Source organism: Sturnira hondurensis, unplaced genomic scaffold, assembly GCF_014824575.4.
Source record: "Sturnira hondurensis isolate 20B ecotype Veracruz unplaced genomic scaffold, ASM1482457v3 Scaffold0022017, whole genome shotgun sequence".
Classification (NCBI taxonomy): Eukaryota; Metazoa; Chordata; class Mammalia; order Chiroptera; family Phyllostomidae; genus Sturnira; species Sturnira hondurensis.
The window spans coordinates 5130067-5154875 of NW_028094648.1; the positions used below are offsets into that span (position 1 = coordinate 5130067).

The following is a 24809-nucleotide window of genomic DNA, read 5'->3' on the forward strand; positions in this document are numbered from 1 at the left end:
CATGAGCATCAAGTAACAAGAGGTGCAACATGTGTTTAGTTGGTCAGCTACTGTCTGAAAAATTATATGAAAAATCTGTCTTTTCATGTATTTAATATTCAAACAAAAATATCTATATTTGTAAAACTGCCCCCATACTTTTAAATGATTATTTTAAGTTTATGAAGCCAGTATCCTTAAATTTAAAAGACTGTATTTGCAAGTTTTGGTTTCTGAAGAAAATATGGTTCAAATAAGTAATTTAATACAGTGGAAATTTATTAGAATAGAGTCATAGATTTAGACATTAACTGCAGCAACAATTTCAGATTCCCTAAAAGTTCCTGAAAGGAACCTCCACTGTACTAAATAATTTTGTATTATATCTAATAAAAATTTATATGACGGGGGTTTAAAAACCATTTCAAATATCAAGCTGCTCTATTTAGTAACTGGCTTTGTGAACACCTAGAATGAAAGGTTTATATCAAAATACTATTTATGAGGAAGAGTAAAGCTGAGGGAACAAGTTTAATATAGGAATTTGAGCTTTTAAAGGACCATTTGGTTTTACTCTAAAACTTCTGTATATATAATATTGATTAGATCAGTTGTACAGATCATCTTGTGAAACACTCTAAACTCAAATTAGAAGTAGATATGAACAGTAAAGAAAGAAATTACAGAATAAAACAGAAAATTAAAAAGCATAACCCAGAAATATTTTAAAAACAAAAAACAATGTGCCAACTTTCACTGCCAACTTTAAGGCAAATGCCCAAGTATCAACGACTAACTTGTCACACCAGCAATATGCGTATCTCCCCAGCCTTGGCTACCTGAAGCTCAAGAGAATATAAAACAATGCTGCTGCACATTGAAATTGCAAGCAAGGATCATGCTGGAGCAACTAGCTGGCCCCTCTGAACAGTACCTTCTGATGGCCTTAAGGTGTCACTACATAAGTCGAAAGCAAGACCCAATATGTTATATACTACTTTTTAATAGCCAATGAAGAATACAGAATTACTACTGGAGTTTATTAACTATAATTTGGGGCTCATAAAAAATCCACATTATTTATCATCAATAAGCAACAATCTTCAGGTAAGTTTTTAAATATCTTTAAATAATCCCCAGTAGACTATAAATATCATGAGGGGAGGAGCTTTATAATTAATAAATATTTATTGCATCTCCCTGCCAGCCATGAATTCAGTCTTGTATTCAAGGCTTTCTTTGGAATCAATACGATTTCTTAGTTTAGTGGAGAAACATAAAATGAAAAAATAATTTCAGCAAACTATTTTAAAGATTTTCTAATATTAAAATAAATGTGAGAAAGGCAGTAATTATGTAAATGCATATGGTAATGAACTAAAATAACGTGTTATCTTAGCTGTAGAAAGAAAAACCTGGTGATTTACAAAATAATTACTAAACTTCCTGCCTGTCATTTCATTAAGTACAGTTGTAGAATATAAAACTGAAAAAAATCCCACTAAAATATCAATCTTGAGGAGAAAATTCCACGCCTCTAAGGATATCAAAGTAAACCTATTAATCAAAAAAGGCAATGACCTATATAAAGCCATGTTCATGAAGAAAAGATAATTTATTGGAATTTTAACATTATTTTGAATTGTTTGAATTAAGTGGATGGTAAACATTTGAGTCCAGAGTGGTTCAAAAAGAGAGTACTCCCCCGAATGTCTATGACCATACTGACTACAATTTACTTTTGCAAAGTACATTCAATTGGACTTTCCATTCTTATGAGCCATCATTTTCAGAGCAAAAAAAAAAAAGAACAACATATTTAAATATTATGTATTGTTACTGATTTTGACTCATTAAAAAGTCATCTAAAATTTCAGGTTTCTATTTTAATTATAATTACTACTAAAGTTGACTTAAACATAATTTGAATCATTGAAAAGATACCTTTTAAAAATTTTATATTCTACCTTACTTAGAACTTGGCATTTGTATTTAACTTGAAATTTATTTTTAAATGTTGAGTAACAAGTTAGATCTTCAAAGATGAATCAAACTGTTTTTATCCTCTGAGTTCTGTTTAGTTTATTCTACTGTTATAACTGGTATCAAAATAACTGAATTTTGTAATTTTCTGGTGCCATCAACCTTCTATTTCTTATTTAATAGATTACTATTAATCTATTAGAAGAAATGTAATTTTTAAGTTTTAAAAATATAAAAGTGCCTTCTACATTTGTATTACGTTAATAGAGAAGTATTTTCAACAAGGTAATTTAAGAATTTTCAAAGGGTAAGAAATGAAAAAACTTAGGTTTCAGGTTAATACAATGATACCATTAAGATATTCTTGTACTTGATTTAAATTATATTTTTATTATGTCATTTATCTCAATGTGAATCTTAGGCTTGATAATCTATTGATACTGTTATTAATGACCTCCTGAGGAGATAATTTTATAAAGATTTCCCTTTTGCCTCCAGTGTTCATATACTGTAGAAGAGTACTCTCAAAATAAAATGATTCACTAACAAGTGGTGACAAATATACTAAATGAAAACACTGAACATGTAACTGCATTAATAATATGCATGTACTAAAAAAAGCATAACATATTCACAGTGAAACATTAACAAGGATAAAAACACACTGCTGTTTATAACAATTAACCTTTAGGATGAGTTAGCATTTCTGTTTCCAAAAGCCTACTGTCCCAAGATTCTCATCAGTATTTATACCTAAGTGTACCATATTTCTACACAGATTCAAACCATTCCAAAAGTCTGGACTAGTATAATCAATGTATTAGTGTTGTATTAAAAAAACCCACTCAGTGAATTTCAAAATAATTACCCGCTAGAGACAGTCTTCTCTGTCCTAAAGAAAAGAATGGAAAGATGAGCTATCAATTTCAGTCCTGTTTGCTGAATATAGAAGTTGCTTAGGGCACAGGCTCCGTTCAACAAGCAAATGCTAAGCTCATTTTTCTAAAGGGAGCTACACAGACACACTGAGGAGTACACATTGTAGCCACTTAAGGCCAGGTTTTGACTTGATAGGCACAGAACTCCATCCAAAAAGGACTCCACTGATGGGTACATGCAAGAGCAGAATGTGGCCTTGGCAAATCACCTTCCTTACAACTTGATACTTTCACTGGTTATCCTTTCGAATCATTGGGTTTTTTTTGGGGGGGTGGGGGGTTGGTCCACTTAACATATTTAGAAGCAGCAAAAAATAACATACTTCAAAACTACATCTTTGGAAAAATAAGGTATAATTACAGAAGAAAGTTTAGTTACATACTTAAGCCCCTTGGAAGGAGATAAAACACTTATAAACTTTTCTTTTATTCAAAATAGCCAGTGAGAAGTAAGAAGCCAGGAATCACTTTCATTTCCCTGTGGAGAGTGAAGACTTAAGAAAGCAATCAGTGATTTGCCCGCAACTATAAGTAAATGTCTTTTAGAAGATCATAAACTGAACTCTCAACACGTGCCTCTTAGTCTAATACTCTCTCCACCAGACTGCACTTCATTGTCTGGCCAACTGCTTTTCCTGTGAGTATATACCTTTGATTATAGCAGAAATATAAAATTGCTGTCAGATTCACATACTACAGACTTTTAATAAAAAAGTATTTTTTTGCAGATATAAATATTTCTTCTATGAAATACCTATAAACCAAACCAATGTATATTGGACTTACTCTCTCATTAATTCTACTGTATCTTCTTCCTCCTTGTTTAAAAGTCTTAGACTTAACTCTCATAAATAAAACCATTTTTAATGGAATAGAAAACAATGAACTGAGGTGCCTAAGCTTACCGAACTTCTTGCTTTCTTTAGTTGTGCCAGTCATCTTGATCTTTGCAACTTCAAAGAAATCTTTAATTTCTCTCTCATACAGTCGTGACAAATAATCCATGTAATTCTTAAATAAAAGTAACATGTACTTCTTATTAATAAAACAAATATAACAATTCCCACTCTAACCTCCCCAAATCTGGCTTAAGATTTAAAACAATTTAAAACTTGATTGTTTTAAATTTTGTGGTCTAAAACTGTGATGCAGTTCATAGGAAATAAAAAGTAGGCTATTTTCTGTCTTTTTAAAAAAACTGAACATTAACAATTTACAAAAATATGAAGTAAAAGAATCACATTTTCATCTTTATATGTTAACTTCACATATTTTAAGTGCAGCTGCAATCTTCTGTATTGGATGTTTGAGTTACAACAGTCGCGTGTCTCCAGGCTCACACCTTTAATGACTGCAGAGTATTACGCTTTGCTGAGGCACCACTATCTGTAGCAAACCAATCCCCAACACAGGTCACTTAAGTGGTTTCAATGTTTTGCTATAATGGACAATATTACAATAAGCTTTTCATCTCCAATGAATTGTTTCCTTGGAATAATGACCTAAGGGTGGAATTACTGGGCCCAACAATGTGGGAATCTTTATAACTCTTCCTCCATGCTGCCATGTTGCTTTAAAAACCATGATACCAAAGGACAGTGCCAGTGGCAGAGACAGATTACGTTCAGTTTCACTGTACGCTGTTTGGGGTATTGTCCCAAAACAGAGTATTATCAATATGAATTTAATTAGTATATCATACAGTTTTCATAAGTAATTTATTTATAAACAAATTTGATTTACTCTAGCTCAATGAAAACATCTATTATTCAGCACATATGCTCATTTCTTTCTTATATCTGCTTATCATCACATACCCTCAGGAAAGATTCTTCCACAGTGGGAGACCATGTATGTTTCTAAGTCCTAAGTTACATGCCATACGCAGAGTTTGACAAAATTTAAATAAATCCATAACAGAAAAATTATACAAAACTATTCTTTTAACTGTATTGTGGAATCAAGCTTCAATTTCCTTTATTATTTCAAATTAATGTAGTCAGTTTTAGAAAAGGTTTACCTTGCTTTAAACATCAGGTGCACCTTTCAAACATTCTTAGATATTTTATGGATATATCCTTATAAAATAGTATTTGGAGTAAACATAATATAGATTCTATTTTCAATTTATAAGCCATATTACTCTCTATAAGAAAAATAAAATAGGCAGTTCTTTCCCATGATTTTTGCATAACTTTACAAGCAAATATAAATTAAAATATACCCTACAGTTAATTTGTAGTTCATTGGACTGTCTCCCTTTTTCAGTGTCTCATTTTTCAAGTTTAAATTCTCATAAAAATACTGGCCACTGCAAATCAGTAAATGACTGTCCAAATGGGAAAGCAGCTTTGCATTATTTGTAAAATCTTCATTAGTGGTTTTCTACTGAAATCAGTCAATATAGGAGGCTATATTCCAATACCTATACTGTGAAAAGTGCACAGTACCATCCAAGCAATTTAAATGGTTTCAAAATAGCTACTTTGTTATCTAGAAGACAGTGACTTGAGCAGAATATTGAAAATCACCCCTTTTCAATGGGACCCAGCTGACTGGACACCTTTTTCCCAGGTACTCAAAAGAACTCACTGGTGGTCAAGGCCACAGACAGGTGTGACTATCAGTTCATTCACTTACCCAATTCTGAAAGATCTCACTCCCTGTAAGTATTTTTCCTCTTAGCATTTTATATACAGCACCTAACCTAAACTTTAACTATCATGAGTTTAAATCTTATCTCAAGCAGTCTTTTCATTTTCACTCGGTACTAACTGTAGGGTACTTTGGAGACCTCCATGTTTACTTTTCCTTCAAACACAAGGCAAATCCACAGATGGAGACCAGTGGTTAAAGGAAGGCATTCGAGTGATCTTCAAGACTGTCTATAGCTTCAGAAAGTTATTAGGAGAGGAAAGCTCACTTCCTACCAAGCCGGATGGACCATCTCTATGAATTACCCTATATGCAAAACACGGAGCCACAGATAAGGGTCGTAGTTTGGGAAGGAAGGAACTTGGGCAGTTGAGCCCATTATAGGACCAAGGCACTCCTATTTTCCACAGGCTCTAGCTATGCATTCCGAAAATCAGGGCTTTTCTTAGACACAGCCAAAATACAGCCAGGGTAGTACCTAGTGATACTTATCCTGAAAGAATTTGAAACAGGCTTCTCCTGTTCCCACCAAAAACTGTGAGCTGTGTACACCAAACTAAGTGCAAATAGTATCTGAGGGGTTTTTTTCTTAGTAAAGAAACTGGTTTGTCTGCTTCCTTCTTTCTTTCTTCTTTCATTCCTTCCCTCCTTCTTCCTTTTTAATACAATTCCTGTTTTTGACAACACTTCAGCAACCAAATTCAATTATGACGTAAAATACATAGTCTATCAAAAGTTCAAACCACAGGATCAAGTAACATTCTTGGGAAATGAGTTAATTTTATTTTAAAAAGCTAATTAATATTGTCAATCAAAAATATACTGTAAGCAGAGAAAAACTCCATAAATCATCACTAGATTGGCTATGGTCTTGTTTTTTCACTTTAAATTACATTCAAGAATACTGCATTATACATAAAGGTAGGGCAATAATACTCACTGAGAACACAATTAGGCAAAAAGCTTATTGATTACTTATTTGAATATTCACTAGGGGACAAAGCACTTGTTGGCACAAAACTCTTAAGGAGATATAATATTGTTTAATTATTCAAAATATTAATCCTCCTAAAACTTTAAAAGGCAAAGAATTCCAGTAATGTAAGTATTTTTCTTAAGATATCTCCAAATCAGAATTCTGTTGAATGAAAACAAAACAAAAGAAGATATGACACAATAGTAGAATTGCATAATACTTAAAAGGCTAATTCTGATGAACAACAATAATCTTAACTAAAATGGCTAGACAGATAAGATATATGTGAACATAACATGTTTTTCTTAAAAAGCATTTTTAAACTTCAACCTAAAAATATTTTTACCAAAGTTTATATCCAATTTCTTATGATCACAGTTTAGAAAAGGGAGCCAGATTTTACTTTAAATGGGCAAAGACACTTTGATGAGAAAATATATGATGACTGGTAAGAGTGAGTCATTCCCATCGTCCCCAACAGCTGACACTCAGTCAGTGACAGATAGCACTGTTCTAACCTCCAAGCCTAGCAATCTGGCATCATCCTGTCCCTCCTGCCTCTGGAGTCTCTATTTTGGTTTATGTTCTCTCTCTATTCCTACCACCATCTTCCTGGTTCAAGATTTCATTTCCTTTGAATTACTGCATTAAGTTCTTATTTCCTCCATCTAGTGTTTTCTGATGTGTGGAGAGGATGCTGTTAGGTCTCATGGCTCATCTTTTTCAACATAATTTCTCATTACTCCAGAATATGAAATTTCTGGTTCAGCCAGGTTGCCTCGTCAATGACCTGGGAAATGGGCATTTTCCCAACTCTGTCCAGACATCTTGCTCCTCATCCCTGAATGCCCTTTCTCTTACTTCTGGCTTTTCTAATTCCACTCATTATTTAAAACCATTTCAAGTCCAATATCTTCCATAAAGATTTCCCCCACAGCTTCAGGTCATATATTTCCCTTCTCTAAACTGATTTAGATTTCCCTTCTCATATATTTAAACTCATTTCCAGTTTTGAATTTAAAAACTTTTGCTGATTATTTTTCTTTCCCAGTCAGACTTAGAGCTCTTTAGAAGTAGACATCTGTTTGCTAGGCCACATGTGCCTGGAACAGTGAAATGCTTGCTTAATAAAGAGGTACTCTGCACTTGTTTAATAGAACAGATTGTAAATTCTTAAAGGGTGACGCCTCACTCACATCTTCATACCTTCTACTTTCTATAGTGCACGTAAAGAAAATACAGCATTTAATTAAACTAAATGATGCCTCAGACTACATGCAGTATGGCCTAATACTGTATTACACTGAAATTCAAAATTTATCCAAGTAAATAAAACAAATGTTCTCCCTCATCAATGAGCACTCAGAAACTCAATTATTTTGTGCTAAGAACGTACTAGAGTATTTCAAATGTCACTTGGAGAACTAAATATATAACCTCCTGATTCTAAAAGATTATGCTCTGTACTCGGTGATGTCAGATTGATATCAAATTCATACCTTTGTTAGTCCCTCATATTTTCCATAATCTGTACTCTTTAGCCACTCCATCAGCTTGGCATATCGGAGCAAGTCTCTATGAAATGGATGATGATTGGGTAAAGTCAGCTCAACAGAGTGTTGCGCCAGGGTTGAACTCTGATCGTGACCCTACAGTGAGTGAGTAAATAAATAAATATGTATCATCAACAGTAAAAACATTGTTGTAAATGAAAATTATAAGTAATGACCAAATGTGACCAAAGCCAACAGAACAGAAAAATAAAAACTGAGGACTTACTTGTCTTCTTTTTTCATCGTGTGTACAACAACTGAACATTACCAGCATAAAATAATCACAAACACTCAAGAATGGCACTCTGACAAATCAACTATTTGTTTCACCTTCTAAAAGAGTTGAGAATGAATGTTTTAATCAAGCTTGTCTATCATTTACAATTTACTAAGCAAATAAACATGATGATACAAACTGTACTAAGAAACATACCAAATAGGGAAATATTTAAAACAAATTGCCTACATCCATGGTATTTCCATTTGAGTCTATAATATTTAAAACAGATAATATATAGTATATTGAATTTTAGAACTAAAAAGGACTATAGCTGTCTTTATCTGGGCTTTCCAGGATAACCACTAATGATAATATAGTTTAAATTTTTCTATTACTCTGTTAAATAAGAAACCATATTATTAAAAAATTAAATGATGAAATTAAATTTCTCATAGAGATAATTGTATTAATTTAAAAAATATGAAATTATGTTTTTCTATTTTAGTGCCAAAACATCATTTTTAAAACAAAAAGATAGTGCAAGTAGATGTCAGTATTTTTATTTAAGGTTTTTGCTTGGTAAAATATAAAATTGATTACTTGGTCAATCTCCAAATTTTATTTCTTTTAATTACTGACGTGTGAATTTTAAAGACTAGGAATCAATGTTCATAAATTACTGTTATACTTTGATCAGTGGGTTATTTACACTGGATTCTTCTGTATAATAGTTATAAATGGTATAAAATCTATACGTTTGCTATACACTGCATTGCAGGGACTCTGTTCAAGTCTTACCTGTGATGCCATATCTTACCGCTAGGATCCTCAGTAAACTCACTCTTTTTTTTCCATAATCCTCATCCAAAAATGTGTTTATTGATTTTAGAGAGAAAGGAAGAGGTACGGAGGGAGGGAGAGAGATGGAGAGGCATCAACTGGTTGCCTCCCATATGCATCCTGACCAGGGATTGAACCCACAACCTAAGTATGGGCCCTGACCCAGAGACTGAACCCACAACCTTTTGGTGTATGCAATGATGTTCCAACCAATGGAGCCACCTGGCCAGAGCCTTGGTAAATGCACTTTTAATTAAACCTCACTAGCACTTATATATTGACATATGTATACTATGTATATGTGGTTACACAATTAGTACTTTAATATACACATTGTTGTAGAACTTTAAGAACATTAGCCTCCTTACAAGTATCTTGAGGGTGGGAGTTATTTCTTATTCTTACATATGACCAACAGTGAGTATATAATAGGCTTACAATGAAAATCTGACAAAGAAAGTACCATAATAAGGGTAATCAAATTTTCCCAGCTAGTTTGACCACCAGGAATAGAAATACCCAGGTTTCCCAACTCCTTTGCTAGCTGACCTGGTGCCCTGAATTCAACACACAGAAAATCTCTTTTCTGTACTTGGGGCATCCTCTTCCACCTTCTTCAGCATATCCCAGGGTACTGCAACATTGTGGTTTTTATCATGCATAATTCACATATGTAGTAATACATATATATTAGATTTTCAGAACTGCAAAGCATTCATTTTAAACAAGCCATTAGTTTATAAGGCAAAGAAGCAAAATCATAAATAATTACATGTTACAACAAACAACCAAGGGTGAAGAAAGGACATCATCGTTTACAAATGGTATTCTCAATACCACGGACAAGGGTAACATCACTGTCAACAGTGTCATTTGTAAAGACTAAGGAGATGTAAGGACAACACGAATTATTATTTCCTATGTGACTTCTAGGTTTACTTTTTTTCTTGACACTTTTCAAGTCAAGTGAAATGTCAACAGAATGCTTCCCGATTCCCCGGCCCCCAACATGCTTAGTTAGGTCATCTTCTTTTATGCTGCCCCATGGCACTATCATAGCATTCACGCTCCCTGAGTATGTCTATCTCCCTTCCCTCAGCTGGGAGCTACTTGCAGGCAGGAGCAGCTGCTCATCTATCCCAAATAAACGTCTGGTATGAATTTCAGTCAACTGGCAAGTATTTCTAAATAAATGAAGGAGCGAGTGAGTAAAAGAATGACAGGAAGAAAGGCAAGCAGAATGAGATTAGATGCCTTTTTGGCCAAAATAAACTTTTACTATGGGACATTTAAAAACAGCTACAAATATGGTTAACAGGTAGCTTAAATCAGTAAGTTATAATCTATAAAGATTTTGCTGTTAAGTTTAGCAAACTTTATATAGAAAAAAAAAGAATCAGAGATGCTTGAGCCAAATTTGATGTACTCACAGGCACCGAAAGAAAGTAGGACCTGTTATAGAGTTGAAGGAGGGCCTGAGTAAACTAATCAGAAATAAAATACAGTAAATACAGTTGTTTTAGAATACTGTAGAGAGTAAAACAAAGTAAGAATCCAATGTTTCAGACAGCATTTCTTGATGAACAATATTTCCCACAATTTTTTTTGCCCCAAAACCATAATAAAAGAGATGAAAAACATAAGAAACCTATTATACTAGATATTAAAATGCCTTCTATTCAAATTCCTCTAAGGTAGTGTTAATATTATAAAAATTAACATTATTGCCACAACTTTGTAACATCCCTTTCCATATAAAATGTAGACAAACAATTCACATAGGATTAAATCAACTGGGATTTACAATGGAGCTAAACTCATTTTTCTCATATATATAAGTACATGGAGCCAAAGAAACATTTTATACACTGGATCAAGTCCCGGTTCTCACCTCAAATGTTGAAAAATATAACAGGCCAAATAGTAAACATGCAGAAAAGTTCAGACTTATTTTTATAAATAAGATTATCTTAATAGTATATGCACTAAGAAAGCATATTTATGTGATTTCTAGAAGTAGAGAAGTTTAGCTGAAAAGAACCAAGGTTTACCTACAGAGGCAGTTGAGGCCCAAATACATCTATGAGGAAATATGCACATATTTAAAATTTGTAAAATCAAATAAATATGTGAATATGCTGTGATCCCAATGAAATACATGAAAATATTTGTGGGAATGGAAGTTTAAGGTCATACACTATATAACAAGCTACAGGAACTTGCCAGTATTAATGCTAAAATTACCTGTTGAACAAAAACATTGTTGAGGTGACTGGCCAGCCTCCGGGCAAAATGCTCTCGCAAATCACTGAAACGCTGCTGCTGCTGCTTCACCGCCAGGAGCACGTCGTGGCCTGAAATCAGAGTGTGTCCTGACTGCTTTAGTGGTTAAGAAACGATTTCCCCGAGGTTTCACGTGTATATTTACCACAGCATCCATATTTCAGTTTTGAAGCACTCAAAGTTCGACTGTTTTATTTGTTTGCTTTTATGAAAGAAAGGCAAGGATAAAAACAGTATGCACAGTAGTTCTCAAAGAGTGGCCATTCCACAGCATCACCTGGGAAATGTTAGAAACGCTGGTTCTAGGGCTTCGGCCCAGACATACTGAATCTGGGGTTAGGGCCCGGTAACCTGTACCTTACTTAACAAGCCTTCTGGGTGCTTCTGATGCAAAGTCAAGTTTCTGGCCTACCAAAACCTTACGCTCTCTGATCTAACCAAAGTATCTACTTTGTGCTAGGTTCTGTGGACAACACTGAAAAAAAATCATAGTGTTAACTTGGGTCATTCCAATCAGGAACTGAAATGAAAAATTCTTGGTGCCAAAAGAAACATGTTTGGAAATAAGTGAAACTTGTCTGAATAGCTAATAATGTAACCCTAAACCACTTGCCCCATGTATTTCTTGTCAAAAGCATCATGCTAAGTTACAGGCTTAGACTCAGGTTCTTGGTCACATTTTATCATCTCCAATGAACATACCCGGTCGAAGAGCTACATTCATGCACTGCAGAAGGGCATCGGCAGCATTGGTGCAGGCCTCGATGCCTCTAGAAGAAGCGAGATCGCCTTCCTGAAGGGCCTTTATATGACCTTTGGCCAAGTCCATGTGGTTCTGGAAAATATGGAAATGTAACATTTTTATATGTAATTTTGAAAAATTCACAGGTGAGTGCTATTCCATCCTATCACTAGGTCTTTGTAATTATTTTAAATCTTGCTCTCATAAGGAAATTGGAAAATGTTTACAAATGGGTTTTACGTGTTATTATGAGATTTTGTTTTTTGTTGCTATTGGTAAATCAAAATCATACTTACCACAAGGAACTCTATCTCAGACAGCAGTTTTACATTATTAGTGTTACTAAGATGAATTAAGTGGTTGCTTTCAGAGATTTGATTCATCTGTTCTTTTACACTTTGGAGCATTTCCTCATAACTGCTGAGTTTAAATTCAATCTGATCCACCTCCTTTAAAGCCTCATCCAACAGCTTCATCAGGATGTTCACTTGCTTTTCAGAGGCCATGATTGACTGGATGTTCGCCTACAAAGTTAAAAACAGAAGTAACACTTCATATTATTTCAATGTGTAAAAGAACTATAAAGATGAAATACTGCCAAATCTCTTTGATAGAAGAGTAACAAAGATAGGTGTATGTGCACATCTACTTCAGTTTATCCCTTTATGTTTACATCCCACTTTTCTCACAGTATTTCAGGAAGATACACCTGCCTCTCTTTTGAGGTTAGGGACCAGACCTCAGTATTTTATATTTCCACACAATGCACAAGTGTGGTTCTGGCCAACTATGTAGTGGTATATTCTCATTTCTGTAAACTGAGCATCACTGGAGTACCCAACATGAGAATCAATGTCATTTCCAACATTTCTTCCAATTCTATTGGCTATAGCAATTTTCTGTACTTCTTAACATTAAGTAAAACCCTAAATAAAAGCATAATAATTTATGCAACACCTAGTCTCAAGAGACTAGCAGTGGTATACCAATCTCTGAAGGTTACATGGGACTAATTTATAACTTTGGTACATTTGTACTAACAGGATGTGGAAGAGCATGTGGCCATAATATAGCTCTTTTTATGGTCTCATCTTCTTTCTTTTCTTTTTCATTTGCAACTACATTTTTTTCTAGGCAAAGCAATAACAAACCACCATTCCCTTACCACTGTTTTTTAAATGCCTCTGACTGCTGATTCTCAATTTCCTCAAATATGGATGTTGCCAAATCTAAAATTAAACAGCAAAGCAATATGATGACTGGGAACATATACGCAATATTAATTAGGAAATGTAAACCACTATACCACATTAAGAAGGCAGGCAACATAGTATGAGGAAAAACATTGGACAAGGAATTAAAAGAATTATTATTGTACAGCTAATGGTGTCATTTCACACGTGTTATTTTACATAATATTCATCATAACTCAACTGTAAGTGTAGGCTGACAAGAAAGTCAAGAGTGCTCAGACCATTAATATCTTTTAAGTAGCAGAACTGGGGCCTGAACTTGTCCAGGATGATTCCACTTTAACATCCCGAATCCTCTTCCAGGCTTTACTTCTGGCGATTCTGTAAACTTGCAAGCTAGGTCTATTCATGTAACCTCTGAGCCTGAGTTCAACCTCTAACTTTTGTACATAAAATACACAAAAAACCTTTTTCTTAAATGTTTACCTTGCCTAAACAAAACAAAAAACCCCAACTGATCATATTTTTTTCATATCAGTTTGCCTCCTTCTAACTCTTTATGTTCTAAAGATGTACATTTAGATACTCACACACTGTGCACAAAAATTAAAGGATCTATTCCAAAGCTTTTCTGCAGAGGTGTCAGACATCCTTTTCCCTTGACTCTCTTGTTCCCCCCATGTTTATTCTGCTCCCTTTCAATGAGTGATTCACTTACTTCAGCCCAATTTCTCTCTTTCTAATTTGTACCTGTTTTTTTCAAACCACAAAAATGCTATTTTTTAAGTCTAATTTGGTGTCATTACGTCGAATTCCTCTTTTATTTTATTTTTATTTATTTTTAAAGGATTTTAAAAGATTTTTAATTTATTTATCTTTAGAAGGGAAGGGAAGGAGAGAGGGAGAGAAATATCAATGTATGGTTGCCTCTCATGTGTCCCCTGCTGGGAACTGGCCCATAACCCAGGCATGTGCCCTGACTGGGAATTGAACCGTGATCCTTTGGTTCACAGGCCCACGCTCTATCCACTGAGCTACACCAGCCAGGAAAAATGCTATTCTTTTATACTGAACTATTCTGAGGTGTTTCAGAGACTGGAGGAATCAACTCCCAAGTTGGTTTGTGGTTAGCTACTTTTTATTTCCATCATTTCATATCAAAAACCTCTCAAGATCCAGAACCTTAGCCAAGTGCCTTCACTATCCTAATAGGAATGCTTGTTCCATTTGATCAAGAACAGTGAAAGACTAAAGGCAGCCTTTGATGCACTTGTAGAGAAAGACAGCAAGAATTACACTATATAGCAGTAAAATATGAGTATCACCAGTCTTCTCAATCCACTACACATCACTATTCATAGATTACAGGATAGTCTTACCCCATCTAGCACCTGCAGCTCTCTGGACAACTTTTCTGCAAAGGCCTCAGCATTAGAAATTGCACATTCACAGCCTTCCATCATTATTTCAATATCCTGCTCTTCTCTTGCATTTAACTCTTGGTATTCATCTACCACTTCTTCATCACCTCCTGTTACACTCTGGTTTTCTCCACTTGGGACCGATTCTTAAAGGGGGTAAAAATTAAAAATATAAAAGTGAAAAAGCAGGACAGTAACATGGTACCTATAGGTAAGGTCAGTTATAAGCACGCGTCACATTTAGTGGCTGAAAAATAGGAAAGAATGATTCAGAATATATGGGAAAAATGCCTACTTTTATAAAAATGGCACATGTTAATACATTTATTATAATAAAAGCATGCAATCTAATTCATTGACATGTAAGTGTTAAACTAGGCTTTCCTCACAATTTCCCAAAGCACAATTAAACTAAAAAACAAATACAGAAACAGAAACAAAACACATGAAACAAACCTAACCTTTTTTTTCCTACCTGAGTTGACTGTTCTTCTAACAAAACAACAATTATTAATTCAGGACAAATGAAAACAATCTGCTTTCTTTTTTTTTCCCTGGGGAACATTTTTCTTCTGTTATTTTTTTCTTTTCATCTTCGTAACATTTTTTCAGTAACGTTTAATTGAAATGAAAAATGCATCCACAATTCACAATTTATTTGGGGCACTGAAAATATTATCTGAATTTCTTTTTTTGTTAAAAAAATTTCACATGAATTGATAAAATTTCTACAGATCAGCTACAGAAGCTTTCTCAACAACTCTATAGTAAAAAGAGCAACAACAACCTGCTGTGTGAAATTTCAGAAATTTACACAGGCCTTCATGCTTCTAAAGGTCAAATCTGAGGTACTTTCTAGATAAATGTTTCAGTTCAATTTTTGAATATACTCAGCATGTGAGAGTTTATATAAAGCTTGAGGTTAAAAGAGGTGAAACGGAAAAAATAATTTTTATCCCCTAAATGAATCTCTAAATAAAATTACAGATTTTCATAAATTTAATGGGACATGATTCAAATCACAAATTCTGGATGCTTTAAATATTCATTATTTTCTATAAAAATGAATCTACATTCAACGTGACTTAACATATATTAATTTGTCCTAGAACAAAACCCAGTAATTTCAAAGTGAGAAAGGATTTACTCTTAAGAACTGATAATTAGGCAGATTTAGATAATGTCCCAGAAAGAAAAAAAAAAAAAGGAGGACACTAAAACTTTTGGCAATTGCAGATTACAGTATATAAATCTAAGTTCTTTTGAGCGACATCACCAAGCTCCTTGACCTTGGAATGAGTTCATTTCAGTTCACTGTGGAAATGATCCACTTCACGTGTGACAACTCATTAGCCACTAGGGAGTAGGGATTACCCAAAACATTCAGTGCAGCTCTTTACACAAGTAGATATTTAAAATAAACAAAAAATTTTGAAGTTTGTAACTTTAAACTTTAGAAGTTAAACAGCTTCAGAAGAAGTATTTTCTCTCCCATGAAACAATACTTTGGAAGTTAATAATTAATAATATCATTAATTTTATTATGGTATGGATTTTGTAGTAATGAAGTTGTCCCTAAACACAATTTCATAAAATATGCAACCAACAGTACATAACAATGGCAAGTAATAAAAATATATAGAATAAGAAGAAAAGGTGTTACGCACCTTCTGTAACTTTAGGCAGTTCTGGAGAGTAAAAAGGTATGAAAAAAGCAGAGGAAAGCAAGCAAAGAATATTAGCTGGGTAGAAAAGTACACAGGTTTAAATTTTTTAAATACTACCCATATTTCATTTACACTTCATGCTAAATCAAGGTGTAAAAGACAATGTCAGAATTAACTACAAAGTGGAAAGATCCATGAGAAGCCAAATTTCCAGAGTTCACTTTTCTTATTCATTTTCTGACACTTACTAAAAATACAACAAATCTTTCTAGTTTCTCTAAGTCTTTTAAGTAACAGTACTGACTAGTCCTTGGAGGACAAAACTGGGAAACAGATCACTTCCTGGGGATTATTTTAGGTCAGTTGTGACTAAGCATTTAGTCAGTTATTGTCATTCAGGGCCCTGCAACTTTTACTGGGACTAACACACCCTCACAATGGATTAGTCATAAAACACTGTTAAAAAGGACAAAATTGAAGCAATTAGAAAACACACAATATATCAGTTCAAGCTGGCACTGAACTATTCAAGTCAAAGATTTTTTTAAAAATCTAGTTACAAAAATGACACAGAAAAGGACAAATAAAAACTTTAACTGCTAACAAAGTCCTCTTTTAAAAATCTGTTCTGCTGAGAAGCCCAAATTATTAGCATGAACATTCAACTGTCACCAATAAAAACTACTGAAGTCACCGCTGCTAACATTCACAATGAGCAAATAAAAGGAGATAGTGATCATTTGTTTTCTAACATCACCCAAAGCTTAGAGACATCTATTTTTTTTAATGGGAATTAACAGCCATGAGTTTCAAGTCCAGTAAAACATTAAAACAGGTATGTAAACTTAAAGAAAACTACTCTCTGAACTCCACTAAACCAAACCAGTGGTTATTTGATTTACACAAAGTAATTTTCAAAATGAGATCCTTAAAGATCTCAGTATTCTTAAAATTGATCTCAATATGGTTAAATATTTATAAAAATGAAAATGTCTTCACCTCTGTTTTAGGCCCTGAAAAATTAAATTGTCTTTTTTTTAAAGCTGGACGCTTCAATCTCAATAGCAGTAATACTCTTTGGTTTTGGTAATATTTCTTAATGAGGTAAATATAGGTAGGGGATATATTTTCCCATATTGTTGATTTAATATAATACATTGGTTTAAAATACATTTTAGGCAATAAATAACATAATACTTGAAATACATAATACTTGAAAACAATACAATAAATATAATAAATACAATATAATAATATAATATTATACTATTTATATAATATAAATAATACAATGAATACAGAATACTTGAAAACAAGACAGCCTGCTTTTAAATCACTTAACAGAATGTTCAACCCTGAAATGGTAAAAATAAATAAATGGCATTAAAAAAAGTCAAACCACTATTCAAGGCATGAAAATCTGCCTTAAATTTCTGAAGGTTATTTCCTCCACACCCTCCATCCCCAAGACCCTGGGCTGCAGTGTTGGTGAGAGGACGGCCCTGAGGGCTCCTACAGAAGCCCCGCCTCCCTGGGGGAGGAGCGCAGGGCCTGGCAGATGGGACTTGCCCCTGCCAGTTCCAAGCATTAGGCCTGAAACCAGTATCAAGCTCACTAATTTATAACTAACGAAAAAGAATACTAAATTTAAGGAGATAAAGATCCATGACCAAACAAAGAAATAAGTAAAAGAACACAGAGAAGACAAAGGCAAGTGACTAAGAAAATAGTTTGAAGCACCTGAAACTACTGTTTTTACAGGTCAGGCTGGTTGAGTACAGGCAATTTCAGATGTTTCCACCACAAAAAATAGGAGCTATTTTTAAGAATTAATATACAACTTAGGACAAATTTAAGTTTTCTTTCTAATATATAATTTAGGACTAATCCAACGTTTTTTCATCCACTAAGAAGAGCAACAACTCTGTTCTTTCCACTGCTTTCTTTGAGGTAAAGAATACAACACAAATTGCATCTACAAAGCATACAGAACCATTTTCTTACCACGTTTATATCTCTATGAAAGAAATTTTAAGAGTAAAACTTAATATATTTTCAATAATTAACAGAGCTTTTATCTTGTAAAACAAAATATAATTTTTAGTAACATTCCTGAAGACAGACTGATCAAAGTTATCCTAATTAACTTCATGTCTAACAATTTTATCCTGACAATAACTAATATTTATTGAGTACTTAATATATGTCTGGCATTGCTCTCATCATGTTCAAATGTTAAGTAATTTAAGCCTCACAATAATCCTATGGGGTAGATCAGGGCTGTCAAACTCATTTTCACTGGGGGCCACATCAGCCTCACAGTTGCCTTCAAAGGGCCAAAATAATTTTAGGACTGTATAAATACAACTACTCCTTAACAGTTAAGGAGTTGAAATTATATTTGGCCCTTTAAAGGCAACCACCAGGCTGATGTGGCCCCCAGAGAAAATGAGTTTGATGCCCCTGGGACAGATATTATCTACATTTTTGAGATAAGGGACCCTAAAACACAGAATAACCAAAGTCACAGAGCTAGGAAGTGACAAAGCCAGGATTTGAACTCAGGCAGTCTCCCTCCAGAGTGGTGTTCATAACCACTACACCTACACTCTGCACAAAAATATAACCACAAGACATTAATCTCAGAGTTTTTAAAATAAGCAAAGACTAGAAAATTAAAAATAAATCATAAATAAACTAATACAATAGAATACTATGGTGCTATTAAAAACAATGTTGGGTAAGTATTTAATAACATAGAAAATGTTCAATACATTGTATGAAAAAATAGGAAACAATGTAAATTTCTTTATTTAAATGTGCACAGAGAAGACTAGAAAAATTCTAGCAAAGTGTTATTTAAAAAATAGGAAACAATGTAAATTTCTTTATTTAAATGTGCACAGAGAAGACTAGAAAAATTCTAGCAAAGTGTTATTTCTGAGCATTAAGTTCATATGTGATTTTTATTTATTTAACAATATATCAATTTTCTATAAGGAACAATCATCACTTTTCCAATAAAATTATTTTTAAATTCCTTTACAAAAAGTGTTTTAATTACTTTGAATAGTGTCAAACCATATATTCAGTTAGAGATACCCTGGATTTCACATGTACCTTTTTACTTAACTTTACCTTCCAGAAGCTGTGAACTGACATTGACAAAGTCAATTTTCTTCCGGAGATAGCGCTGATTCAACTTCCAAATGCATGAAATAAATGCATTCTTTTCAGCAGTGCTGCTGGCAACCCATTTATATATTTTTTCAAAATGTAAATCAAATTCAGGATTTTCCTGAAATAAAAACACAAGATATGGTTGCCAGTATATCATATCCCATTTCCAGTATCGTAAAATGTACATTTTGATAAAACAAAAGAAAGCTGAAGCTGTTCTTGAAAAAAACAAATCACCATTAAAAATCAGCTAAGTGACTCACAGAGAATGGCTCAGAAAATCCAATTTATAGCACAAATGTTATTTACCTCCCAAAACAAGCTGGATAAAAAAAAATACAGTGTTTTGATAATTTCCTTCCCATCCCCCTGAAGTATATGAGTAAAAGTACAGGATGTCTACTTAACAACTTTGTGTCTCAGCTTCCTAATCTGTAAAATGACAATGGTCTCTAGTTTTGATGTGGACCTGATTTTTCTTTTTAAATTGCCTTGGGGTTTTAGAATTACATTTCTTCTTTGATAATGAATTATTATCGTAATTCATAACTATGACTTGACACTAATTCCTTGATAAAGAATATATCTTCTCATTATCACATATGAGAAAAAAATACAATCTATATCCTAGTATGGTTTTCCAGAACATATCTATAAAAAGCAGATTGCCTCTAACTGTTTTCAATCTGAGATACCTGTAAAGAATGATTACAGGTGTCTCAAAAGTCAAAAGAAAAGTTCAACTGATGAGAAGAAACTGCACATGCTCTATGCATGTCTCTTCAGCCACATTACAGCAACAATTTCATGCCAGCCTAATTCACCTCTGAATGTAGAACTACTTGACTACTATATAAAAAAATGAAAACATATGGACATATACTTTTCTTCACATCCAAAGAATTAAAAAATAGGCTTGAATGTTCTTAATATTCTAAAGAAGGCTAGTAATATACTTAATTAATTTAAAGTGCTACTTAAGGGGGAACAAAATGTGAATTAAGATCTTAAAGGTAAGGGAAGTTATATCAGATTTTGGCTGTGAACATTTGGGATACTTTATAAATAAGGATTTGACCTATACATGCTATAATCATATATATCAAACTAGCACAGAACTACTAATTTAATTTATAGCTCAATAAGCTAAATTGAGTGTCAAAAGATTAATAACCTGTATTTACAATGAAAAGGTAGTTGCCTTATTATTTACCAAAAAATCTAAGAGTATTTGCAACTAATATGAAACTTGATGGGAAATGGTCCCTTCCCTGGGAATATTTCCCATGCCATAAACCAAGCTGAGTGCTCCAGTGGCAACACTAACACAAATCAATGTGTGATACTAAATGGCTAATATCAGGCTCTGTATAAAAATTTTATGTTTGATATCCATATATAGCATACACACATCAGGGTACCTACATAAAATGGAAAAAAAATCCATTAAGCACGTCAGCAATGAGGCATCATCTGTGAGAAAGCATTCGAATAAGCATTTAGCCAAGTTAGCAAATTATGCAACTCAATGGGGTTATGAAGTGCAAAACTAATGAAGAAAAAAGACTTTAAATAAAGGTGTGTTTCTATAAAGCTCTTAAAGTATTTTCTCCTAAACACAAACCTGCCAGAAGTTTCTACTCTTGATCCACTCCCATGGTAACAGAAATTACTTTTTAAATAATTTATTAAAGATTTTTTAAAATCCCATTTTAATTTTCTTTCCAAATACATGCATACACATACACTCAAAGCATGTACCAAACCCTGGTTCCACATTTTTCTAAAAATTGGGTGCTCCCTAGGGATAAAAGCAAAGGCCCAGTTTGCTTAAAATACTTATAGAAAAAGCATTCTCTATATTTGAAAGAAATCTGAATTCTACAGATACGCAGGGCTCTCCTAAACTTGTTTTTGCTTCATTTAAAAATTCTGCACCTGACTCAGCCATCTGTCATTTTGTCCAGCTTTCAGTTCCTCTGACAGGTTTGCACACAGTCAGAGTAAAACCAGAACCTCATGCTATCAGATGCTCTACAAAGGTGGTCTGTACTTCTTTGAGCCTCTTTAATAAATGCACCAGACTTGTAATGACCTTTAATATAAGCCTCTGATATTAGAGGCAATTAGCCTCATCAACAGTACCGGTCCGGTGGCTGTGGTTCCAAGCATTCCCTGGAACTCTGGAGGTGCCTTTGGGCTGTGGAGGAAGCTGAGGGACGGGCTTAGAGAGGATGAGGAGGGGGAAGCACCTAACAGAGGAGCTCTACTTAATTTCTTTGAAAAAGGTATTGCTGTGAAAAGAGCTGAATTGTCAGGAATCCTTCAATATGATTACCATTTTATTCAACTTTCTTGGAGTTTGCATATGGCTAAAATGAAAGGTGTAAGATTTACATCCCTATAGCTTATTCTTTAAACTCATTAAAATAAGGTGTGTAAGTCACTTCACCTGCACCACAGTCATCAGACCATGGTCTCAAAAGGCCAGCTTGGTTGCCTGAGCTGGTGAATCAATGTGAGGTGAGGACTAAGAGAGACTGTTAAACTAGTTTTTACTGGAAAAACGATTTTTTAAAAGCCACTCACAACATACCGCTTTAAACTATGTACTAATTTGTGGATTTCATACTAAGTATACCTGACTTAAATACAGAAATGTACAGAGTCAAGATTATTTTGCTGTAGTTTATGTAGCTTGTGCATAAACATAACTGTCATTCAAGAAAGCAAAAATGAAACAAACATACATATGTACTTATTTTCAGTAGTATAAGACTTAGGAGTGGAAGAATGGAAGGTTGAATGATACAGTTTAGATGAATTCTTGGTTAGTTAGTGGACCAAAGGTCACAAAACAACAAGCTGAGGGCATTTTAAAAGACATTATTACGCCCTGGCTGGCGTAGCTCAGTGGATTGAGCGCGGGCTGCGAACCAAAGTGCCCCTGGTTTGATTCCCAGTCAGGGCACATGCCTGGGTTGCAGGCCAAGTCCCCACTTGGGGGCACACGAGGGGCAAACACATTGATGTTTCTCTCCTTCCCTTCTTCTCTCTCTAAATATAAATAAAAATAAAATCTTTAAAAAGCTGACCTTCCATTTAAAAAATATGATATTATGGTATGAAATGAAAGATACTTTTGAACCCAGGTTGAAATAAATTAAATAAACATACTTTAATAGCATCCTTGGCATCTACCACAGCAAGGTCTCGAAGGGCCCAAGCAATCTGCCTTTTGTAGAAATCTCCTTTATCAGATTTCTTCACTTTGACCACCTTCACTTGCACGGGACGTTCAGTTGTCACTGTTGAATGAAAAACACACTTTCATTAGAAATATTATTCACTTATTCATTTTTCATTCATTCATCACTCATTGCAAATATAGTTATCAGGTGGCTGTATACAATACTAAAAAAGGAGCAATATTTCATAACAAATACTATGAGCTAGGAATGTTCAGAATACTAATGAAAAATTCTAAATCATACTAGGGGGTTAGTGGCAGATTCTTTGAGAAATAAAACACTTAAAACTCAACAATAAGAAAAAATATCTGATTAAAAAATGGGCCAAAGACCTTGACAGACACTTCACCAAAGAGGAGACATGGATCACAAAGAAGTATATGAAAAGAAGCTCCACAAATTAAAACAACAGTAAGATAACTACACGCCTATCAGTGTGGCCAAAATCTGACACACCAAATCTGACACACCAAATGCTGACGAGGATGTGAAGCAACGGGAACTCTCATGCATTCCTGGTAGAAATGCAAATGGTACAGCCACTTTGGAAAAGTTTCTAGGTTTCTTACAAAACTGAACATCCTCCAACCATACAATCTAGCCACTGTGCTCCTTTGAGGAGCTGAAACACCTACATCTGTCCCAAAACCTGCATACATATGTTTATAGCTTCTTTATTTATAATTGCCAAAACTTGGAAGCAACCAAGATGTCCTTCAGTAGTGAGTGGATAAACTGTGGTATATCCAGACAATGGTGTTATTTGGACTAAAAAGAAATGAAGTATCAAGCCAGAAAAAGACATGGAGGACCCTTAAATACCAGTTACTAAATGAAAGAAACTGTGAGTAGGCAATATACTGTGTGAGTCCCACTATATGACATTCAGGAAAAGGCAACACTATGGAGAGAGTAAAAAGACCAGTGATTGCCAGGGATGAAGGAGATGAACAGGCAGAATGCACAGAGGACTTTTAGGGCAGCAAAAATACTCTGTATAATACTTTAATGATGGATATATATCACTATACATTATCCAAAACTATAGAAAGTACAATACCAAGCGTGAACCCTATGGACTTTGGGTGACTGTGATGTGTCAATGTAAATAACCACATCCATTCTTGGTAACAAATGTTCTACTGTTGTGAGTGGTATTAATAAAGGGAGAGGCTATGTATACATGGGGGCAAGGATGGGGTACATGGGAAATCTCTATCTCCCTCTCAATTTTGTTGTAAACTTAAAAGTGTTCTAAAAAGTAAAGTCTTAAAAATGTATTACTGCTAATGAGTTATTATTATGATAGTATCAAAAAATCTAGGAATAACAAAATACCTAGGTAAAAATATAACACACGCACAAAGCTCTTAAAACCATAAACCTTACTGAAAGACATTAAAGAAGACCCAGATAAATGGAGAACTGCACCATGTTGATGGACAACACTCAATTCAAAATGCAAGTTCTCTCCAAAGGAACTACAGATTCAAAATAATCCCAGTCAAAATCCCAACAGAATCGGGAACTTGACAAGTGGATTCTAAAACTTAGGTGAAAGAATAAAGAACGGAAACAAGACAAAATTAAAATCAGATATAAGAAAGAACTCAGAAACAGATACACTCACATCACTACAAACATGGACACAGGTAAATTAAAGACTAAAATGTGGAAGGTAAAATTGTAAAATTTTCAGAAGATAACGAAGGTGAATACTTTTATTATCCAGGTCAGAAAAGGATATCCTAGGTAAAACACAAAAAGGGGAAGCCATAAAATATAAGATTGATTAATTTGACCACCAGGGGAGAGCAATAGGGAAAAAGGCGGGACAAATGTAACCGAATAACAATAAATATATATATAAATAAATATATAAAATATGATGATGACACTTAAAAATAACAATAAATTTCATTAAAAAA

At 33.9% G+C, this 24809-nt stretch overlaps 1 protein-coding gene across 8 annotated transcripts in view; it reads right to left on the bottom strand.

Moving 5' to 3' along the window:
* EXOC1 (exocyst complex component 1) overlaps nt 1–24809 on the bottom strand; it is a 44827-nt gene that overhangs the window by 14351 nt on the left and 5667 nt on the right. For 3 of the 8 annotated variants that reach the window (XM_037034247.1, XM_037034249.1, XM_037034246.1), the window contains exons 3-12: nt 22808–22938; nt 19589–19748; nt 16451–16471; nt 14742–14929; nt 12466–12693; nt 12130–12262; nt 11389–11498; nt 10575–10628; nt 8031–8180; nt 3806–3911 (exon numbers count right to left, since the gene is read on the bottom strand). In XM_037034247.1, coding sequence (XP_036890142.1) covers nt 3806–3911; nt 8031–8180; nt 10575–10628; nt 11389–11498; nt 12130–12262; nt 12466–12693; nt 14742–14929; nt 16451–16471; nt 19589–19748; nt 22808–22938 — 1281 coding nt within the window. The remainder of the gene's footprint in view (nt 1–3805; nt 3912–8030; nt 8181–10574; nt 10629–11388; nt 11499–12129; nt 12263–12465; nt 12694–14741; nt 14930–16450; nt 16472–19588; nt 19749–22807; nt 22939–24809) is intronic. The other 5 variants (XM_037034252.1, XM_037034250.1, XM_037034253.1 and 2 more) reach the window with 3 other exon arrangements.